This window comes from Anolis sagrei, chromosome Y (genome assembly GCF_037176765.1).
Source record: "Anolis sagrei isolate rAnoSag1 chromosome Y, rAnoSag1.mat, whole genome shotgun sequence".
Taxonomy (NCBI): Eukaryota; Metazoa; Chordata; class Lepidosauria; order Squamata; family Dactyloidae; genus Anolis; species Anolis sagrei.
In genome coordinates this window covers 49,391,700-49,414,438 of record NC_090035.1, presented here as the reverse complement: position 1 = coordinate 49,414,438, position 22,739 = coordinate 49,391,700, and the positions used below count along the sequence as shown (strand labels likewise).

Genomic DNA, 22,739 nt, shown 5'->3' with positions numbered 1-22,739 from the left:
TCCAGGCCTTGAGTCTTGGCGCAAAAAATCAGGATCCTGACATGTGATGCTGATAAGAATGTGCAGCTGGTGGCCTTGGGGGGAAGCAGTTGGCATTTGGCGGGGAATATTGCGCGGGACTCTTGGCTGGCGGGAAAGGGGAATTCAATTGTGAGGGAGAGTATATAAGGGTTGAACCGTGGCTGCCAGCCAATCCTGGCTTTCTTCGTGTATGAATGTCCAGCAGTAAAAGTTCCTGATTGATTACGGATTGGAGTCCTGTGTTGTTATTGGGAGAGGCTGCTGTGAGCTTACACATAGGCATACGCTTCTTCCACTCATCAAACTCTGCTTTACTCGATGTAAAATTTCAATCATTATGCAAAGCAACAGCTGATTTGCTGGTGTGCATGCGCACACACCACTTGTTATGAGAACAGTACACACTGTGCCTCACTGTTTGGGGTCAGTATTGAGAAAGACCTTAGTTGGCCAGAAGCTAAAAGTATTGCTCTTCAGGTGTCTTCCCCTACCTCCCATTTACAATTTAATTCGATAAATAGCAATTGGTTTAAAGAAACACAATATGGTTTATGGCTAAGTAGTGATCAGGAGCCCCCGGTGGCACAGTTAAACCGGGGGCTCCTGATCACTGTGACACAACTAGCTGGGAGTCAGCTGCGTTAAGATCACTACTGATTAAAAGGTCATGAGTTCGAAGCCAACCCTGGTCGGAGTGAGCTTCCGACCAAATTTGTGTAGCTTGTTGTCGATCTTTTCAGCCCGAAAGACATTTACATCTATCAAGTAGGAAATTTAGGTCCCACTTTGTGGGGAGACTAATTTAACTAATTTACGAGGCCATAAAAATCTCCAGCAAGCATGCGGGTAATGAAGAAGTACTTCATTGATGTCGTAGATGGACGGTGAAGCAACAGCTCCTCTAGTGGCCAGAAAAAGTTGGAATGTTAAATAGCCTTTGAGTGTCTGTCTATAGATGTTGTGTGTCTATGGCATTGAATGTTTGCCATGTATATATACATTGTAATCCGCCCTGAGTCCCCTGCGGGGTGAGAAGGGCAGAATATAAATACTATAAATAAATAAATAAATAAATAAACTGCTGAACTTGTTGACCGAAAGGTCGAAGGTTCAAATCCGGGGAGTGGTGTGAGCCTCCGCTGTCAGCTCCAGCTTCTGCCAACCCAGCAGTTCAAAAACATGCAAATTTGATTAGATCAATATGTACCGCTCCATCAGGAAGGTAACAGCACTCCATGCAGTCATGCCGGCCACATGACCTTGGAGGTTTCTACGGTCAACAGCGGACAACAGCGGCTCTTCGGCTTAGAAATGGAGATGAGCAGCACATCCCAGAGTTGGACACGATTGGACTTAATGTCAGGAAAAAACCTTTACCTTAGTGATTTGAACTGAAGTCCCTCCCATCTCTATCTTGTGGGAATCATGCAACTTGCATGTTATGTGCGTGTGGGATCTAGTAAGTCCCCTGGTGCCACTCCCTTTCATCCTGAAAACCTTCCACTTCCAAAGCCTTATTTTCAAACTGAAGCAAGCCCACCTGAAATCACTTAAGATTTTGCTCCCATTTCAAAACCAGAAAGCCTCAAACAATCCAAAGGGTTGTGAGTTTTCTGGGCTATATGGCCATAGACAGCCCAATCTCCCCTATTTGGGGGAAGTCCTGGAACGGGTGGTGGCCTCGCAACTCCAGGAGTTCCTGGTAGACACGGACTATCTAGATCCGGCACAGTCTGGCTTTAGGCCGGGACATGGTACTGAGACAACCTTGGTTGCCTTAGTGGATGATCTTCGCCGGGAACTGGACAGGGGGAGTGTGTCCCTGTTGGTTCTGCTGGACCTCTCTTCGGCCTTCGATACTGTCGACCACGGTATCCTTCTGGGATGCCTCGCAGGAATGGGTCTTGGGGGTACTGCTTTGCAGTGGCTCCGGTCCTTCCTCGAGGGTCGCTCCCAGAAGGTGTCACTAGGGGACTTCTGCTCGACTCCTCGGCCATTGTACTGTGGAGTCCCGCAGGGTTCAGTACTGTCCCCTATGTTGTTTAACATATACATGAAGCCGTTGGGAGAGATCATCCGGAGTTTCAGGGTACGGTGTCATCTGTATGCAGATGATGTCCAACTCTGTCACTCCTTTCCACCTGCTACTAAGGAGGCTGTCCAAGTCCTGAACCGGTGCTTGGCCGCTGTAACAGACTGGATGAGGGACAACAGTTTGAAACTAAATCCAGGCAAGACATAGGTACTCCTGGTCAGTCGAAAGGCCGAACAGGGTATAGGGTTACAGCCTGTGCTGGACGGGATCACACTCCCCCTGAAGGAGCAGGTTAGCAGTTTGGGAGTTCTCCTAGATTCATCGCTGAACCTGGAATCCCAGGTTTCAGCGGTGGTCAGGGGAGCTTTTGCACAATTAAAACTTGTGCGCCAGCTGCGCCCGTACCTTGGGAAGTCTGACTTGGCCACGGTGGTTCACACTTTGGTTTCATCCCATTTAGATTACTGCAACGCTCTCTACGTGGGGTTGCCTCTGAAGACTGCCCGGAAGCTGCAGCTAGTCCAACACTCGGCAGCCAGACTACAAATGGGTGCTGGGTACAGGGAGCACACCACTCCGCTGTTACACCAGCGTTACTGGCTGCCAATTAGCTTCCGAGCACCATTCAAAGTGCTGGTGTTAACCTATAAAGCCCTAAACGACTCCGGACCTGTTTACCTCTCCGAACGTATTCTCCCTATGAACCATCAAGATTATTAAGATCGTCTGGAGAGGCCCTGCTCTCGGTCCCACCGGCCTCGCAAGCGCGTCTGGTGGGGACGAGGGACAGGGCCTTCCCACTGGAAGTCAGAAGCGCCCCTTCTATTTTGACATTCATGAAGCACGTGAAGACATGGTAATGGAGACAGGCATCCGATGAGTGAGCCAACACCCTGAGATATGGATGGAGGATGATGAACACCGATTTTAGTGTGATGACTAACCATTTATTTATTGAATGTAATTGCTGTTTTAATGGTTTATTGTAACATGAATTATGATGCTTTATTGACTGTATGTGATATTATGGTTGGAAACCAATCTGAGTCTCTCAAGAGAGGTGAGAAGGTCGGTATACAAAACTTTTAAATAAATAAATAAATAAATAATAAATATTCCAGAAGCATTCTCTCTTGACATTTTGCCTGCATCTATGGCAAGCATCCTCAGAGGTTGTGAGGTCTGTTGGAAACTAGACAGGTGGGGTTTATATACCCTAGGCATTCTACAAAGATATAAACCCCCTTTTCCTAGTTTTGGCCAGACCTCACAACCTCTGAGGATGCCTGCCATAGATATGGGTGAAATGGCAGGAGAGAATGCTTCTGGAACATGGACATGCAGCCTGGAAAACTCATACCAACCCAATTCAAAGGGTATCCAGGAATGATAGGATAGCAAACACAGTAACCCAGAAGGACCATGGTAATTAAGTACCAAAAGGGAAAGAAAAATCAGATGATGTGGTCTTTTGGATTTGGGAGCATGCTCATCCTTGCTACAACCCACTGCAGCAAAACATCACTTTTAAAATATTTCTGGCTGTCTAGAAAATGGAAACAATTGCATTTGTTCCCAGAATTGTGAAAACATAAGTTTTGAGGACTACCATCCCCAAATCCCATTACTCGGCATTGCCCACCACCCCTGTTTGCTGCGAGATTATTGAAGATCAGCCATATACATTCTCTGAGCTTTGGTGATGTATTTTGAGCCCTAGGTGAAGGCAAGCCAAGGAAATCTTTATATATAAAATCTCAATATGCATAAGTTTGTGCTTGCAAAACTCAAAAAGTAGTTGGTCATTTGGCTTGACATTTTGGCACAACGTTGCATTCCAATACGCACGGTTTTTATAGTAAAATGAAATTATGACACGACGTTGCATTCAAATACACACGTGTATTCAGAGTAAAACTAGCAGTCTGAGAATAGACAAAGTGGAATCTGTGATGTCCGAAGCAACCACTCACAGCCCAGCTTTCATTTTACCTCAGCAGTTTAAGAAATGAAAATTGAGCTCTAGCAACCAATCGCTGCACAGTTTTCCTTTTATCTCAGCAGTAAAAGAAATAACAACCTATCAAAGAGCAGCATTCATTTTACCTCAGCAGTAGAAGAAATAACAACCAATCATAACACAGCTTTCCTTTTACGTCAGCAGTATAAGAAATACCAACCAAAAACAGAGCAGCTGTCATTTCACCTCATTAGTATAAGAAATGGAAGCAGAGCTGTGATTGGTTGCTATTGGCACACCACTCATTCCATTTGACATGGTGTTTGAGTACTAACAACTTCAATTTTCAATACGCCATGCATTTGCTGTGACTATCAATAAACTGAATGATATGTTTTCTTGGTGAATCTATGTTTGTGGCAATACTTTTTTTTTTTACTATCTCATTCATTTCATATCTGACCTAGCCAACACAAAGTGTGGTCAGGTTTAGCTAGCCTAAAATAAATGGGGAAGCTCTCTCTCTCTGTACTTCTCTCTCTGAACTTCTGAGAAACGGGCAGTTTTAAAATAAACGTATTGAAAAGGCAACTTCCAAGAGAAACAATTTAGGTCCTTATCTTTTATTTTGGACAGAAAAAAGGGTAGTCAGGGGACAAGGAGTGGAGTGCAGGATACCTTTCCCAACTGGCTCTACAGGTACAAGATGGGGAAAACAGAGGACACACCATAAGATAACACAGGTATGTCTTCTAATAGGGAGGACAGCTCAAAGGTGCATGGTGGCCACTGCTGAGGAAGTGTCTTCATTCTGCCTCATGCTAGGGTCAGTGGTAGGTTAAGCCTTGTTGGTTGAAACCAAGCTTCTCCCCCACAGATGTGGTTCTTGCCTGCACAAGAACATGAAAGATCTTCTGAATGTTAAAAGGGGAAAGACGAATATTTCTATCAGCCCATCCCCTCATCCATTTCCTGCTCCCTCCATCCTTACCTGGGCCACCCGTGTTTGCAGTGAAGGTTCTCCCTGAAGTTCCTCTCACTATCATCCACCTCACTGTTGGGCTGGCGCAGCCCTGGGCCTTGGCTGCGCAGGACCCATTCAGCTGACGGGTTGGCTCTGTTTTCCAGTCCAACAGGCTGGCAGGCAATGGAGCTCCCATCTGTTAAATGGAAGCACACAGAGCCAGGCATGTAAAGGAGGGACAGAGCAAGCAGAAGTATGAAAAGAAGACAACAGGAAAAGGTGTATGAACCCTCCACCCACAGAAAATAACACCATTTCAAAGGCAGCGGGTATGAAACAGGTCTGCAAAGGGCCCATTATCATTATCATTATTATTGTTGTTGTTAGATAGACAACAAGGTCACTATGCTGGATTTGTATTTAATCACATGTCGGACCCTTTCCAAGTGTCCAGAACTGTGTGATTTTTCAGTGAATAATGCATGCAGATCCAAGTAGGGTGGTCATTTGCAGCTGATAGGTGGTGATTTTGTCAGCACCAATTGTTTTTAAGTGCAGGTCATAATCTTTAGGAACTGTACCCAGTGTGCCGATCACCACTGGGATCACCTTGACTGTCTTGTGCCGGAGTCTTTGCAGTTCGATTATAAGATGAGTCCACAGCAAACAAGATCACTCTGATGGCTGTTGTATTGGATCACACATCGGACAGTATCCAAATGTCTAGGACTTTGTGTTGTATCGGCAAATAATGCATGCAGATCCCAGTAGGGTAGACTTTTGCAGCTGGCAGATGGTAATTTTCTCAGCACTGACTGTGTTTATGTGCAGGCCAAGATCTTTAGGCACTGCACCCAGTGTGCCGATCACCACTGGAACCACCTTTACTAGTTTGTGCCAGAGTCTTTGCAGTTCAATCCTTAAATCCTCATATTGTGTCAGCTTTTCCAGTTGTTTCTCTTCAATCCTTCTGTCGACTGGGATTGCAACATCAATGATCCATACTTTATTATTATTTTACATTATTGTTGTTGTTGTTGTTGTTGTTGTTATTATTATGTTTATGTATACTCTGCTTTTCTCTCCAACAAGGAGATTCATTTGATGTGGGGGAGAAGCAGCATGTGGGGCAGCAATGGATAGAATACAGATGATATGGATGGCAACATTTTGTGCAAACATGCTTTTCACCCTCCAGGTGTTGCAAGCTTGTAGTAAACTAATGCTGCCTTTGCTTCTTTGTAAAGATAATTGGTGAGGTGCCAAGTGTGCATGTGCATGGGTATGAGGTAACATGGCATCATGAAGTTCAGGAACTCATCTTCCTGGATTGTGCTTTGCAGTATCATCATTAAAACACAGACGCACAATTATAGTCACAGGTCAACTTGGGTTTATTCATGCCTGTATGAAGAACAACACACATGTTCTTACTCTCTCTCGTCCATACACACATAATCCCCAGTGCTGAAATTAATGTGCCCCAGGGATGCTGCAAAGGAACAAAAGGTCGACAATTCCCATTCAAGGTCATCAAAGAACAACAACGAACATAGGCTTGGCTTTGGACCTGAGCAGATGTGCACAAAGGGCAGGGCAGCTCCTGAAGAATGCAGCTCCACCTCACCCCAGAGGAACTGCACTATGGGGTCAGATGTCTGTACAGCACTAGATAGGGAAAATGTCCGAGCATCTTTTTGCATGCCACGTCTTGCTGTCACTCATCAGTTCTGCCTCATCTTCAGCCCAGGCTCTCCTGGCCTTTCTTCCTCATCTGGCTCCCTTCCCCTCCCATTCCCCCCTTCCCTTTTTGTCCATCTCATCATAGCCCTGCAGGGGGATCAGCCAAACTCTATTAGCCACAGTCATCCTGCTGTCTCAAGCTGTGTGAGTGAATGTGTGTATAAGAGAGACAGAGACAGAGAGAGATAGAGGAAGGAGCTTGGACACTCTTTGTAAGTTATGCTAGCAAAATCACAGAATCCCAAAGGGATCTTATGAGATCATCTGGTCCAACTCCCTGGTTGTGTTGGCTCTGCAATGCAAGATAAGATAACAGCCTCATGCAAAGGCAAAGCCATTATCTTTCAAGCTGGGCATCTTTTGTTGTATGGTACCTATGTCCTAGTTTGCTGGCACATGTTTGGGCATCTAGTTAGGAAACAACCTCTAAATCTCTCTCAAATTCAAGATAATAATAATAATAATAATAATAATAATAATACTTTATTTATACCCCGCCACCATCTCCCCAAGGGACCCGGAGCGGCTTACATGAGGCCAAGCCCAACAACACATCAATAAAAACAGCAAGCAATAAGCAAAATAAACAATACAATTAATATAACACACACATAGACAATAACACACAGTGATTTAAAAACCTATGGCCAGGCCAGATGTAATAGTTAAAACTTATAAATGCTGGACATGAACAGAGGATGTATCTAGTAGGAGTGTTTTAAACCAAAAGTAGAGAGCAACCCAACAGGTAATTAAAGTGCTTCTTAGGATATTTTGCAGGGGATTTTTTCCTTTATTCAGAAAAGGCACGCTGGAACAGCCACCTTTTCAGGTTCCTCTTAAAGACTGCCAATGTGGGGCTTGTCTGATATCCTTGGGGAGTAAGTTCAGGGGGCCACCATAGAGAAGGCCCTCTCCCTTTTCCCCACCAATCGTGCCTGCGAAGGAGATGGGAGCGAGAGCAGGGTCTCGCCAGATGATCGAAGAGATTGTGTGAGTTTGTACACAGAAATGCAGTCATGCAAGTAGGCAGGTCCCAAACCGATCATGATCACCCAGAATCAGGTCAAGCAAAACCAGTAAACAGTGAAACCCAATCCATTCTTTTCATATCTCTTGAAAGTTTTGTTGCTGTTCGGTGTTTTCAAGTTGTTTTCTTGTTGGCTTGCCCTTCCCCTTCTGTCAGACAAAGGGTGCATCTAGAATGAATGGAGTTTGGCTCCACTTTCACTGCCATAGCTCAATGATATATAATCATAGAAGCCCTTTAGCCTTCTGTGTCAAAGACTGCTGGTTCCTCATCAAACTACAAATCCCAGGATTCCATACCACTGAGCCATGACTGTTAAAGTGCAATCAAACTGCATAATCCTGAACAGATTACTGCAATGCACTCTACGTGGGACTGCCTTTGAAGACTGTTTGGAAACTTCAACTAGTCCAACGGGCTGCAGCAAGATTAATAACTGGAGCAACATACAGGGAGCACACCATCCCTTGTTGTGTCAGCTCCAATGGCTGCCGATCCATTTCTGAACTGAATTCAAAGTACTGGTTTTGACCTATAAAGCTCTATACGGTTCTGGCCCAGCTTACTTGTCTGAACACATCTCCCACTACGTCCTGCCTTGCAGTTTAAGATCATTCAAGGAGACTTTGCTCTCGCTCCTGGCAGCGTCGCAAATACATCTGACGGGGACAAGAGACGGGGCCTCCTCAGCTGTAGTAGCTTCTGGTGTGAGAGAATTGGCTGTCTGCAAGGACATTACCCAGGGGACACCCTGATGTTTTTGATGTTTTATCATCCTTGTGGGAGGCTTCTGTCATGTCCCCTCATGGGGAGCTGGAGCTGACATAGGAAGCTCAACCCACTCTCCCCAGATTCAAACTTCCGACCTGTCCTGTCTTAAGTCCTGCCAGCACAAGGGTTTAACCCATTGCGCCACTGGGAGCTCCTATATCGAGCAGTGATATAGCATCACAAGAGAGTTCACTCAAAATAGTTACTTTTGGACAATTCACAGACTCTAACTGGTGGGGAGAATCTTGAAGCTGTAGTACTGCAACACTCTCTATGTGGGGTTGCCTTTGAAGACTGTTCAGAAACTTCAATTGGTGCAACGGGTGGCAGCCAGGCTGTTTACAGGAGCGGCTCTCAGGGAGCACACAATTCCTCTGTTGTGCCAGCTCCACTGGCTGCCAGTCTGCTACCGAGCACAATTCAAAGTGCTGGCTTTAGCCTATAAAGCCCTAAACGGTTCTCAACCTGCTTATCTGTCCAAATGTAACTCTCCTTATGAACCATTCAGAAATTTAAGAACTTCTGGGGAGGCCCTGCTGTCAGTCCTGGCTTCTTCACAGGTTCGGTTGGCGGAAACGAGAGACAGGGCCTTCTCAGTGGTGGCCCCTCAGCTGTGGAACTCCTTCCCTAGGGATATTAGATTGGCCCCACCCTATTAACATTTCATAAAAAAGTCAAAGCCTGGCTTTTTGAGCAGGCTTTCTCAAATGCAGTGCAGTAGATAAATCCTGATCTCGGGACAATTAGACAATGCAATTGGATAATGATTTGCGGAGGATCTATGTTTTTATTGGTTTTATTACTTATTAAATTATATTTTATGTTAAATATTTTGAACTGTTTTTATATTATTGTGAGCATGGAATTGTACCGTTTAGTAAACCGCCCTGAGTTGCCCTTGGGCTGAGAATGGCAGTATAGAAATGTAGTAAATCAATCAATCAATCAATCAATCAATCAATAAAAATGACAACAAACCAAAGAGATCAAATAATGTTATATTGTGTGTTTTCCTGCTTTATCTTCCCAATAATCTTGTGAGGGTGCTCAGGCTAGGAGTAAAGTAATGTCCCAAGGCTATTTACTAAGTTTGGTGGGTCAATAAAGATCTGAGATTGAATAAGTACTCCAGCCATTATATAGAATCATAGAGTTGGAAGAGACCATGTGGACCATCCAGTCCAACCCCATTATGCCAAGAAGCAGAAAATTTGGCTTTAAATCACCCTCAATAGCTGGGCATCCAGCCTCTGCTTGAAAGCCTCCAAAGAAGGAGCCTCCGCCACACTCTGGGACAGAGAGAGAGTTCTACTGTTCTACAACTCTCACAGTCAGGAGGTTCTTCCCCACGTTTGGGAGGAATCCCCTTTCCTATCGTTTGAAGCCATTGTTCTGATGAAGGCATGATGAAAATACATAATACATATACTGGAAAATATATCTTTGATGTAACCTTATTACAAATAGGAGTTAGAAAATATATGAAATCACAAAGAGAAATGTATGTATGCTTCACCTGTCTAGAGGCTCGGCATATTTCAAGAGGTTCCATTTGGTATCAGGCACCTTATTGTAAGATTAATGAGCTGGCCATCAAGAGGCTTCAGGAAGAACTTATCTTAAGATGGATGGAAGCTCTTGCTATCAGGTCTAATAGACATTCTGGCGATGGTCCTCATTAATAGTACCTCTTCAGATAAGGAGGCTCAAAATAAAGATTATACTATAATATAGATGGGTTCCTGAATGAAATGCATACAACAAAAATACCATTTGTATAACATAAACAATGATATAATTCAACAACAGTATATAAACATGCTGCACTGTTAACCTCACAGCGACAACAAACAATATGGTGCAATTTTTTAGTACAGTCGTATTTTCTTATAAGTAGCTTGTGGATCAGCCGACCACGACCGGTTTCGGCCTACCTCAGGCCTTCCTCTGGTGGACTGAAATTAATGTACAAATCAATGTTTTACTCCAGTAGCATACTGTGACGATGTGTAAATTTTATTCCTTTGGTTATGTGTAATTTAAACAGTGGTTTAGGGATGGTAAGCATGGGAGATTATGTTTTGTGGGAGATGGTGGCTTGGCGTTAGCTGAGTTGCCATAGCAACAGGGGCAGAGCCAACTGCCTCTTCAGGAGGCAGCTGTTTTAAAAAGTCAGTCAGTAAGCCGGCGAGCTTCTGGGAACACTGAGTCTCTGGGTGGAGATTCAGGGAATGTGTCTGTAGCTAGTGTGCTATAGGAAAGACTGGATCTCAGGGTGGAGATTCAGGGAATCAATTGGTGACCAAAGTGGTTGCAGAGAAGGACCCGGTAGTGAGAGAGCTACAGGGGGTTGTTGATTCTGAATTAAGAATCAAGGTTTGGCAGGGTTTAAGCCTGCTGTGCCTACTGTGAAACGTTTTGAAGTCTATGCCTGAGATTACTCATGAAACCTTTCCAATGTAACCATCAAGATTTGTGCCTCTTTTGAAGAAACAGTTAAACATGTTATACTCCTGTTAAAATAAACTTGTTACTGTTCTCCTCAAGCCTTGCCTGATACAGGTTCTCCTAAGTTGAACAGCCTGCAATAGTAAAGTCAAGCCAGGAAAGTAAACGCTACGCTATCAAATAAATAAAGCCTTCTGTAATTAACAGTCCCTTTATAAAATAGCTCCTAGGTTGATATTGATCGTTGCCTGGCTTCCCTCATAGATTAGGTGGCAGTGGCTGTTTTACCACTCGCACCTTCACAATTGGTGGCAGCAGTTTAACAACTCCTTTACAATTGGTGGCAGCGGTGGGATTAAAACGGTCTTCTTTACAATTGGTGGCAAGCGACGGGATACGTTTAACATCTAATTTAGTGCCTAAGATCGCCTAAAGAAAAAATCTTGAGGTAAAAGTTGGAGCCAAAGATGGCGGCTAAGAAGCAAGGCAAAGTAACAAAGGAGGTTGAGGCTTATCAAGAAGAGGGAAGCTCAAACTCAGACTCAGTACAAATTTATACTGTAACTCAGATGTAGAATATCAACTAGAGTTAAGGAAATTGGAAATTGAGGCACAGGACAGGGCAAGACTGGCAGAAATGGAAGCCCAAAAGAGACAGGCAGAAATGGAAGCCCAAAGGGCACAAATGGAGTTTGAGGAGAGGGAAAAAGTCAGGCAGGCTGAATTACGAAAAATGGAATTAGAAATTGAAAAACAACGTTTAACTCTCCCCCAGACACAAGTGAATATACAGGAGAGACCAGAGGATATCCCTATGGATCATATTTTGAGAAAATTCCCAAGATACAATAAAGAAGACAATATTGAAAAGTTCCTAATTTCCTTCAAAGATGTTGTAGGGACTTCAATGTGGCTGAGGAAAAATGGATGGCATATTTAAGGCCACAGATTTGTGGTAAACTCCTGGAGGTTTACAGTGACATGGCAGAGACAGAACATAGAGATTATTCTAAATTCAAACGACAAGTCCAACAGAAATTACAGCTGACACCTGAATTTTATAGGATGAAGGTCAGGACGATCAAAAAAGAAAAATATGAGAGTTATTCTCAATTAGCTTCCAAGCAGGCACAATACTTTTGAGAGCTGGATCAAAGGCGCTGAGGTAAATGACTTCCAGCAGCTCAAAAACTTAATTCAAAAGGAGCAGTTTTATCAACAGGTCCCCCTTGATTATAAATGGATTATACAGGATAGAAACCCCGAAACTTCAACACAAGCGGCTATCATGGTGGACCAGTTCATTACTTTAAAGGAAGGATTTAAAGAAGAAGAAGGCGTCAGAAAGGAAGCAAGACAATCCCAACCGCCATTTAAAAAATCCCCTCACAGTCAGCCAGGGAGAGGCTTTTCAGTAGAAGACACCACCTGTAGGATGGCAGGCGCCATGCAGCCTAACAGTACTGAGGGAAATAAGGGCTGTTTTCATTGTGGGAAATTAGGACATTTTAAGTCCTAATGTAATATCCTGAGAAAAGAGAAGTCCACCTTCTTCATTAGAGAAAGAAATACCCCTGGAAAAGAAATGGAACCCAGTGCTAAGAAGGATTGCACTGAGGTGGTTCAAAAAGGGGAACAGATTGAAAAACAGTGTTTGTTTATGATACTAAACACAGTCCCAAATGACTATTTGGAACCCATCAAAATAGGTGGAAACCTGTTACAAGGATGGAGAGACACGGGTTCCGAAGTTTGTGTAATTCATTCAAAGATGGTACCCGAGAGATATCAAAATCCTATTTCTCAGAATAATTTAAAAGGTTTAGGACCAGCGATTACTTCAACCATGGTCTCTTTGCCTATAAAATATGGCAATTGGACAGGCATGTGGGATTTTGCCATGAGTTCAGAGATCCCTTACTCATGCTTGATTGGAAATGACCTGGCCAGAAGGATTAAGAAAATATCAGAGTTACCTAAAGAAGAAAGAGACTTGAGTGTGGTACCTCAGAAACATGATGAGCATCCAGATAGAGCCAGTGATGAGAATATAGAAACAGTGGTTCCTGCAGAACAAGTGATAAATTCTGAGGAGAAAAAAGGGCTGAAAGAATCGTTGACTTTCAAAGATGTATTACCTTCAGCTGCAAATAAAAAAATTACCTCTGCTGAGCTCATTGATAAAGACAATGAAATACAATCAGAAGAGAAAGTTGAAGAAAAGCTAACCCTTAAGGAACCTATTTATTTGGCAGTAGACATGGTTGAGAGTACAAAACATCAAAAAAAAACCTTCTGTAAAGCAGAGATCAACACACCTGAAAGATTAGTTGAAGTAAAGATAACTTCCAAACTTGATTCATTCACTATAGAGGTTCCAGATGATCGCACAAAAGAAATTTTAAAGATTGGAACTGTGGTTGAAGTTAAGAACCTAAGTGAAACTTATCAAAAAGAAGAGAGACATTTTGCTGAGAACAAAACATTAGATCAGCTTCTCCTTGCTAACCCTGAGCATTTTGATATGTCTGCAACTGAAAAGAAAGTAAGCAGAGAAAGAAGATCTAATCATATATCGGAGGGAAAAGAGGATACAAACCAAGCTGATGGACTGTTAAGAAAAGTAATATACACTGACTATGTTAGTCTTGATAAAAAGACAGATCTCCAGTTCCAAGATTTGGAAGTTTGTCCAGACAGCAGTGATGAGACTGCAATGGAGAAAGACAATGTTCTTGTTTGTTCTTCCAACGATGGCGAACTCTCTTCAATACCAAGAAAAGATGTTCAAGGAACTACAAATTCTTCACTAAGACCTGATGCTACATTAAAGCAAGTCTTTATTCAAGCCTTAAAACTCAATGAAAGCAGAACTGTTCCTGATTATTGGAAGATCAGATTGAAAGAAGAAACTCCAGCAACAAAGAAAAGAGAAAACTTCCTACAACAGCGTGGTAACTTCGTGGAGAACCAAGAGACTCTTGATTGTGAACAACCTGTGATTGACTATAGAGACTTGAATCTCTTCAAATTGTTCAGACTTGCTCATAAGTTTAAAGGACTTAATGATATTAAAAGACTGATATATGTAAAAATACTGAGAATATATGTCAGTAGAGTCACAGGGAAATTAACCAAGTATATTGCAAAAGAGATAGGAAAAATGTTGGAAGTGTGAGACTTTGATATTGCATATATGAATGATATTGGATAACTGAACAAAATATGGTTTGTATATAGTTATATGATGTTGAGATTATCCAAATTATTTTTGACCATTCTAGTTGGTAGAAAAGTCAAAAATAATCCCTATGGGTTGGGAGGTGTGATGATGTGTAAATTTTATTCCTTTGGTTATGTGTAATTTAAACAGTGGTTTGGGGATGGTAAGTATGGGAGATTATGTTTTGTGGGAGATGGTGGCTTGGTGTTAGCTGAGTTGCCATAGCAACAGGGGCGGAGCCAACTGCCTCTTCAGGAGGCAACTGTTTTAAAAAGTCAGTCAGTAAGCCGGCGAGCTTCTGGGAACACTGAGTCTCTGGGTGGAGATTCAGGGAATGTGTCTGTAGCTAGTGTGCTATAGGAAAGACTGGATCTCAGGGTGGAGATTCAGGGAATCAATTGGTGACCAAAGTGGTTGCAGAGAAGGACCCGGTAGTGAGAGAGCTACAGGGGGTTGTTGATTCTGAATTAAGAATCAAGGTTTGGCAGGGTTTAAGCCTGCTGTGCCTGCTGTGAAACGTTTTGAAGTCTATGCCTGAGATTACTCATGAAACCTTTCCAATGTAACCATCAAGATTTGTGCCTCTTTTGAAGAAACAGTTAAACATGTTATACTCCTGTTAAAATAAACTTGTTACTGTTCTCCTCAAGCCTTGCCTGATACAGTTTCTCCTAAGTTGAACAGCCTGCAATAGTAAAGTCAAGCCAGGAAAGTAAACGCTACGCTATCAAATAAATAAAGCCTTCTGTAATTAACAGTCCCTTTATAAAATAGCTCCTAGGTTGATATTGATCGTTGCCCGACTTCCCTCATAGATAAGGTGACAGTGGGTGCTTTACCACGCGCACCTTCACAATTGGTGGCAGCAGTTTAACAACTCCTTTACAGATATATATAGAACATCTGTATCATTAAATATCATAAATTACAACACATTTAAGTACTTACAAAGTTATACACTTGAACAAATTCTCCTCAGGGGATACAGATATTTTTGAGACAGTGGTGTCTACGTCAAGGAAACGAAATGTGGATATGAGAGTTTGAAAATTACTATGTTGAAAATGATTATATTATAGATTGACAGGTGTTGAGTTTGAAATATGCCATTGAAGTCAATGTAAAAGTAGAATTTTGTGATGCACATTGTAATGCCTGTATGATGCATGCATATTATTTTAAAGGGTATATAAACCAAGCCTTTTCTTTGTTCTGTACCCCTTTTTCCTGACTTACCAGGAGGGTCCATATCCGGTTGGCGCCAATTGAGAATAAACTCTGCTTTTCAGACCTCAGGACCTCTGTCTCTTTTCTTCAAACCTTCTCCCTGCCATTTCATTTTGGCGAGCCAGGCAGGAGGTTTGAAAGAGGATTTCAGAAAAAGGAGACTAAAGAACGGGGCTTTTTGGGAAGCCTGGAAGATTCCTCGGAGCAGCAGGCCAGCTTCATTATTTTCGACAACTACCCTTACCGGCCGGCATTGAAGGGTCCCTCGAGAAGGTGAAGATGGGCTGCTGCTTCTGACAAAATTCCATTCTTTTACCTAAGAGGCTGTGAAAACCATGGATCAGGCGAGTATGAATTGCACAATGACATTTTAGAAGAGTGTAGATGTCAGGAGAAGCCTTAGCACTTTGCTGAAGGTCCCAGGAGTAATTAACCTGGAAAAAGGCAGTCCCTAGTAGACTTTCTTGGGGTTTGTGTTTGCTTTGTTATGCCAGAAAAGGGAAACCGACTGCCTAGAGAAATAAGGAAAAGGGTTGGGGAGATAAGTACCTTGTGGTGAATGCATGTGTGAGTGAATGTGTGTGAAAGGGCAAAGAGGCTGGTCACAGGGGATTGCAGAATCCCAGACTGGTGAGCAAAGCAAAAGTGTGGTCCAAGTCCGCCCCCTTGGGGTTGGCGTTCCTTCTAAAGGAATGCTTTGCAGTTCCCTTTGTCAGGGTCGAGGATTGGATGAGCGTGTGGCTAGCTCCCGAAATCCCCTTTCCCCTCTCTTGTATATTAGTTGTTTATTTGTCTGACATGGGAGGGTCTGTTAGCAGCAAGTCTAAAACTCTTTTAAAGCTCATTTTAGCACACTTTGACAAAAGCTTTGGAAAGGTAGACTATGGATAACCACTGAGGCCCAGCAGGTTGCAAACCTTATGCCAGAAGGAATGGGTTAGATTTAACTTAGGTTGGCCAGAAGAGAGCACTCTTGATCAAAAAATCATTGCTAGTGTCTATGATAGAGCAAGAGGAGCAAATCCTTTTGAGGGAAGTTATCCCACACATATCCCATATATCCTAGCTTGTGGAGATGTGGTGCGCCAAATGCCAGAATGGCTGAAGCCTTGTGCTTTAGCACATTGCAAAACTCTCCTAGCACAGAAAACTAAAGCTCCTATTCTGCCTTGCCCTGTTGAGGAAAAATAAATGCACCACCTCCTTATTCAACTGGGGAGCCCGTAGCCCCCCAGGCCCCTGCAAATCCAGCCCTCAATCTAGCAACAGTAAGCCCTCCAACGCACTCTATGGCCCCAGCGCAACTATATCCAGATCTCCCTGAAGATTTAGATGATGACACAGACTCTACTCTGACTGAGTCTTCTTCAACTCCTTCCCCTGAAAAAGAACCCCTACAGGCAAAGGCAACTCTGAAAGCAGCAAAAGGCCATGACCATCTTAAGGAATATGGACAAGGCAAACAGGAAATTGGCTAAAGTAATGCCCCTTCATCAAGTGAGAGAATTCATAGGGACTCAAGTTGAAGGGGGGACAACAAGTACCTCGGTTCCAGCTGGCTTATATGCATGTGCCATTTACCAGTTCAGATCTTTTCAATTGGAAAACACATATCACCCCCTTCTCCACAGATCTAGGACCAATGATAGATGTTTTCACTAATATTGCCAACATACATGACCTTAAATGGCAGGACTGTCAGCAGTTGATGATGTCCCTCCTTACTATGGAGGAACATAAGAGGGTCTTAACAGCTATGAAGTGGCAGACTGAGGCTAGGAGAAATGCTGCTGTTAACCCAGTTGACCACATGAGGGGGAAAATGTCCAGAAACTGATCCACAGTGGAATCCTAATATAAAAGCCCAATTGGCTCGAATTCATCAGTATTTGTCAGTATGGCCAGTTAATGATCCAAGGCCTTGCAGAAGCAGGAAAAAAAGCCTACTAACCTGTCTAAAGTAAAAGAAATAAAGCAAGGTGCTAATGAAAGCCCAGGCGCCTACCTGGAAAGGCTGTTAAGCACCTACAGAAATACACGCCTTTCGATCCCGCAGAGGAAGCCAATAGAAACATGGGGAATGCTATTTTTGTAGAACAATTTGCCCCAGATATTAGAAGAAGAAGCTACAGAAATTGGATGACTTTGCTGGAATGAAGATGTCTCAATTAATTGAAATTGCTAATAGAGTCATGGCAAATAGAGACCAGGAAGAGAAGAGGGATAAACAGAGGCAGATGAAAGCTCAAGCTGTTTGCTTGGCTGCGGCACTGAGGGAATGGAACCAAGGAAGAGGGCAAAGCAGAGGGCAAAATTGTGGGCCAGGAAGAGGACAGCCCCTTGGGCAGAACCAATGTGCCAACTGTAAAGAACAAGGACATTGGAGGAAAGATTGTCCCCAGATAAGGTGTCCTCCTCACCCACAAGAGCAGAGAGGATGTGGAAGTGAGGTGCCCGGAAGACAGAGACCCTTCTATCAAGATGCACATAAGCAGCCAGGGGGAGAAGGATTCATTGGATTGGCTGGAGGCCCCCAATGGTTAGGGCCAGAAGAGAATTGAAGCCAGTTGGGTGTTCTAACCTTGGGATTTGGGGAACCCTTGGTCAAGGCAAAAGTAGGATCCCAAGAAATAACATTCCTAGTTGTCACAGGAGCAGAAAAAACAGTAGTTACCACCCCATTGGCCCCCATAACCCAGCAAACTATAAAAATTATGGGAGCAACAGATCAATGTCTCCGAACTTTTCTACAGAAGCGAAAATGTCAGCTAGCAACTACAGAAGTCACCCACAGTTTTCTATATATGCCTAACTGCCCAGTTCCATTGCTGGGAAGAGACATGCTATGCAAACTAAGAGCAAGGCTATCTTTTGAGAAAGATGGATCTGCTTATGTGGCAGCAGCTAAATAGAAAAATAATTATAACTTAATGAAATTAATGAAGTCTTACCTTAAAAAGGGATTCTTAATAGTATGAAGAAGGAATTCTGGTGGTGATTCTCTGGAAGAAGGGAAGAATGACAGATGGTATGGAGGACAGGAAGGCAAGAGGCCTATCATATGTCAATATTTGAATAAGCCGAGAGCTAAATGTGGAAGGTTACAAGAGTTGGTGCCAAGAACAAATTTGATAATTATTAATCTAAGGAGAAGCAAACATCTGAAGATATGGTATAACAGCGCCACCTCCTGTCTGGTTGAAGTAAATAGCAGACAAAATATAATACACCTTTTTAATGGATCAATTGAAATAACAAATGTATTGTGAATGTATTGGGAAGGTAATTAAGGAGGATTAATAAGGGAAATGCTTGCTTTTAATAAGTTAAAGATACAGAGATGAAGATGTGTGGAATCATATAATATGATGTGTGAAGAAATATATGAAGTTATGATTCATTTTAATGGTTCAATGTAAATCATCTGGGAGCGAGGTCAGATGATGTAAGGGGAAAGTTGTGGAAAACATAATATTTTGCCAACAAGTGTTCTTGCCAACCAATGTTCTTGGCCACGATTCGAGGACAAACTGATTAGATTGTGTAAATGTCAAGTGATTGTACGCATGTGCGAACTGGATAATTTTGCCTATAAATACTGGGTGTTTTGGGATTAGTGCTTTGTACCTCATCAGCCAGATTGAAGCTGAGGTGCCCTTACCCGGGTAAGCATTAAATTCTGTGAACTTGCAAAGCTGTCTCTGTCTCTTCCTTCTTCTTCTTCCTCCTGGAATTTTGGGGACCCTGCTCCCCGCTACACTAAGATGGCTTTAGGAAAACCACAGACCTTTTGCACCTCACCTGCCCCATGGAGGAGGAATGGAGGCTGCTAATAGTTAAAAAGGGCTCAGAGAATAATGAATGGGAAAAATTTGAAACTCCTGAAGTATGGGCAGAAGACAACTCCCCAGGCTTGGCCAAATACATACCTCCAGTTATAGGAGAGTTAATCCCAGGAGCCCGTCCAATCAGTCTAAACCAGTATCCAATTCCTAGACCAGCAATAAAGGAAATCCAAAAGCACAGACGTGGCAACATGGCATTATAACAAAATGCCAATCTCCATGGAATACATCATTCCTTCCAATCAAGAAGCCAGATGATTTTTGCCCCGTTCAGGACCTTAGAAAAGTCAACAACGCAACAGTTACCTTGCACCCAGTTGTGCCAAATCCTTATGTGATATTGGGACTCATACCAGCAGAGGCCACACATTTTACAGTCCTTGATCTTAAAGATGCTTTTTTCTCCATAAGGTTAGCCCCCCAAAGCCAGTAGTTGTTGCTTTTGAGTGGGAAGACCCAGTCACAGGAGAAAAACAACAATACACTTGGACAAGCTTGCCTCAAGGTTATAAGAATTCACCAATGATATTTGGAACTCCCCTAGCAAAAGACTTGGAGGACCTTCGTTCTGACCCAGAACTGTCCCTTTGCAATATGTAGATGATTTACTTTTGGCCTCTACCTCACTGGAAGAGAGTTGGGGTACCACCCAGTGGCTACTCCAATTACTTTGCCATAAGGAATATAAAGTATCAAGGACCAAGGCCCAGCTGTGCAAGACTGAGGTCAAATACTTAGAATTCCAAATAAAACAGGGATTTAGAAGCCTAGGAACTGAACGAAAGCAAGCCATCTGCCAAATCGCAGTCCCCACTACAAGAAAGCGAGTCTGCGAATTCTTAGGGGCAGCAGAATTTTGTAGAATTTGGATCCCTAGCTATGCAGTATTGGCAAGACCTTTGTACCAAATTACAAAGGGTGTGTGTGAAAAAGAACCCTTTAAATGGGACAAAAGAACAGGATGAGGCTTTTCAGCAAATAAAGTCAGCCCTGATGACAGCACCAGCTTTGGGCCTCCCTGATGTAATCAAACCCTTCACGCTTTAAGTTGCTGAGAAAGAGGGTGTAGCCATTGGTAATTAAACTCAGACTTTGGGCTCCCGGCCATGACCAGTGGCCTATCTGTCTAAACAGCTAGACATGGTAGCAAAAGGGTGGCTCCCATGTCTATGCGCAGTAGCAGCTGCCGCCTTAGTAGCTGAAGAAGCCCAGAAGTTGACCCGAGGACAGGATTTGACAATCAAGACCCCACATGAGGTAGTGACATTGTTAGGGCACAAAGGATACCATTGGCTTACCACCTCCAGAATGCTGAAATACCAGACGTTGTTATGTGAGAACCTCACATTAAGGTTCAGCAATGCACAACTTTGAATTCTGCTACCTTCCTACCTATAGATCTCCATATGGAGAAATATCACAGCTGTATTGAAGTAATGGACACAGTATATGTCAGTTGACCTGATTTGACTGATGTTCCATTGCAAAGAGCTCAGCTCACCATATACACTGATAGCAGTAGCTTTATGGAAAAAGGGGAGCGAAAAGCAGGATATGCAATAGTTACCATCAAAAAAGTATTGGAAGCAAATCCACTGCCAGCAAACACATCAGCTAAAAAGGCTGAGCTCATTGCTCTCACCAGGGTGAGTTAACATATACAGATTCAAAGTATGTCTTTTCAGTACTGCACACCCATGGTGCACTTTACAAAGAAAGAGGACTTTTAACTGCAGCAGGCCAACCAGTCAAACATTCAGAAGAGATATTGCATTTCATAAAAGCTGTATGGGCCCCAAAATAGGTAGCTGTGATGCAATGCAAGGGACATCAACCAGGGTAAGATCCGGTAGCACAAGGGAAACTGGAAGGCTGATGCAGCAGCCAAAGAAGCTGCTGCCAGACCCCTTCAGGTGGCTACCCTTCTCCCCTTGCCCAATCCCAAGGTGCAGCCCACCTATAATAAAGAAGTACAATAGACCGAGGACAATGGAACAATAGAATTGGCCAACTCCACTGGTTGGTAAGCCTTTCTGGATGGAAGAATAATTGTCCCCAGAACCATGGCATGGGAGGTATTAAAGGAGCCCATGAGTCGACACATCTAGATAAAATGGTGCTAGCTAAACTACTAGAAAGACAGCTGTACATAGATGGAGTCCACTCTTTGACAATGGCAGCTAGGTGTCACACCTGTGCTAAGAACAAGTCACGCCAAGGGGCACGCCAGCCCCCAGGCATCCAGCATTGTGGAAATGTACCCTTTGAAGCCATTGTTGTAGACTTCACTGAAATGCCTAGAGTAGGGAGATACCGCTACCTACTGGTGATGGTGGACACCTTCACTGGATGGTCGGAGGTGTACCCTACTGTCACTAAAAAGGTCACAGAAGGGGCATGAGCACTCATGAAATACATTATCCCAAGGCATATCATAGGGTCAGATAATGGCCCTGCTTTTGTTAAAGCCACTATTCAAAGCTTGGCTAAGGTTCTTGGAATAACTTGGAAATTGCATTGTGCATATAGGCCCTAGAGCTCAGACAAGTTGAGAGAATAAATCGAACTCTAAATTAGCTAAATTAGCTAAAATGTGTCAATTAAATTAGCTAAAATGTGTCAAGAAACAGAACTTAGTTGGATTCAGCTTCTACCATTAGCAGTGTTACATATTAGATGCACACCCTCCCACTAAAACCATTGGACTGTCTCCTTTTGAAATGCTTTATGGAAGGTCCCCTCCTTTGTTTCCCAGATTGCAAGGGGAATTGCACAAAATAGGGGCCCAGGCAAAGAGACAGGAAATGGTTGCTTTGGGGAAAACACTGCAAGAACTACGACAGTATTCCTATGAGTTCAGGCCACCCATTCACATGACCCCAACTCACTTGCTTCACCCAGGGGATGAGGTGTGGGTTAAAGATTGGAAAGGAGAAACTTTGTAACCCAAATGGAAGGGACCTTATGTGGTAATTCTTACATCACCCAGTGAAGTCAATGTAGCAGAAATCAAACCTTGGCTCCACTGGACTAGAATTAAAAAGGCTGCTCCCAGTTGGCAGGCTATTCCAGACCCAAAAAGCCCACTCAAGCTTAAAATAACCTGAAACTCTGGTTGTTCTAACCAAAAGGAAGGCATTGGTGAATAAGAAGATTCAGACTAGACTGATACTGCAAGACACATACCAGAAAGCTGTCTTGCCCTGTGTACAGTCAGATCTGCCCCTGCTGTTGGATGAGAAGATACGGGCTAGACACGGCAGCTTAAGTCCATACCTGGACTTATCTGTTGCAATTAATGGGTAACTACAGATTTGACATTTCATTTATTAAAATAATAAAAGAATTATATAGTAATATGAGAGCAAGAATAAGAGTAAACGAAGGACTAACAAAATACTTGAAAATAGAAAGAGGAGTAAAACAAGGGTGCCCTCTATCTCTACTGTTATTTGCATTAGCAATGGAACCT

At 43.1% G+C, this 22,739-nt stretch overlaps 1 protein-coding gene across 3 annotated transcripts in view; it reads right to left on the bottom strand.

The window, feature by feature from the left end:
• Nucleotides 1-22,739, bottom strand: part of LOC137095239 (transcription factor Gibbin-like) — a 660,796-nt gene that overhangs the window by 152,648 nt on the left and 485,409 nt on the right. For all 3 annotated transcript variants that reach the window (XR_010908820.1, XR_010908819.1, XM_067461679.1), the window contains exon 2: nt 5,008-5,176. Coding sequence is in view for 1 of the 3 variants with exons in the window: in XM_067461679.1 (XP_067317780.1) it covers nt 5,008-5,176 (169 nt within the window). In the remaining 2 variants the exon portion in view is untranslated. The remainder of the gene's footprint in view (nt 1-5,007; nt 5,177-22,739) is intronic.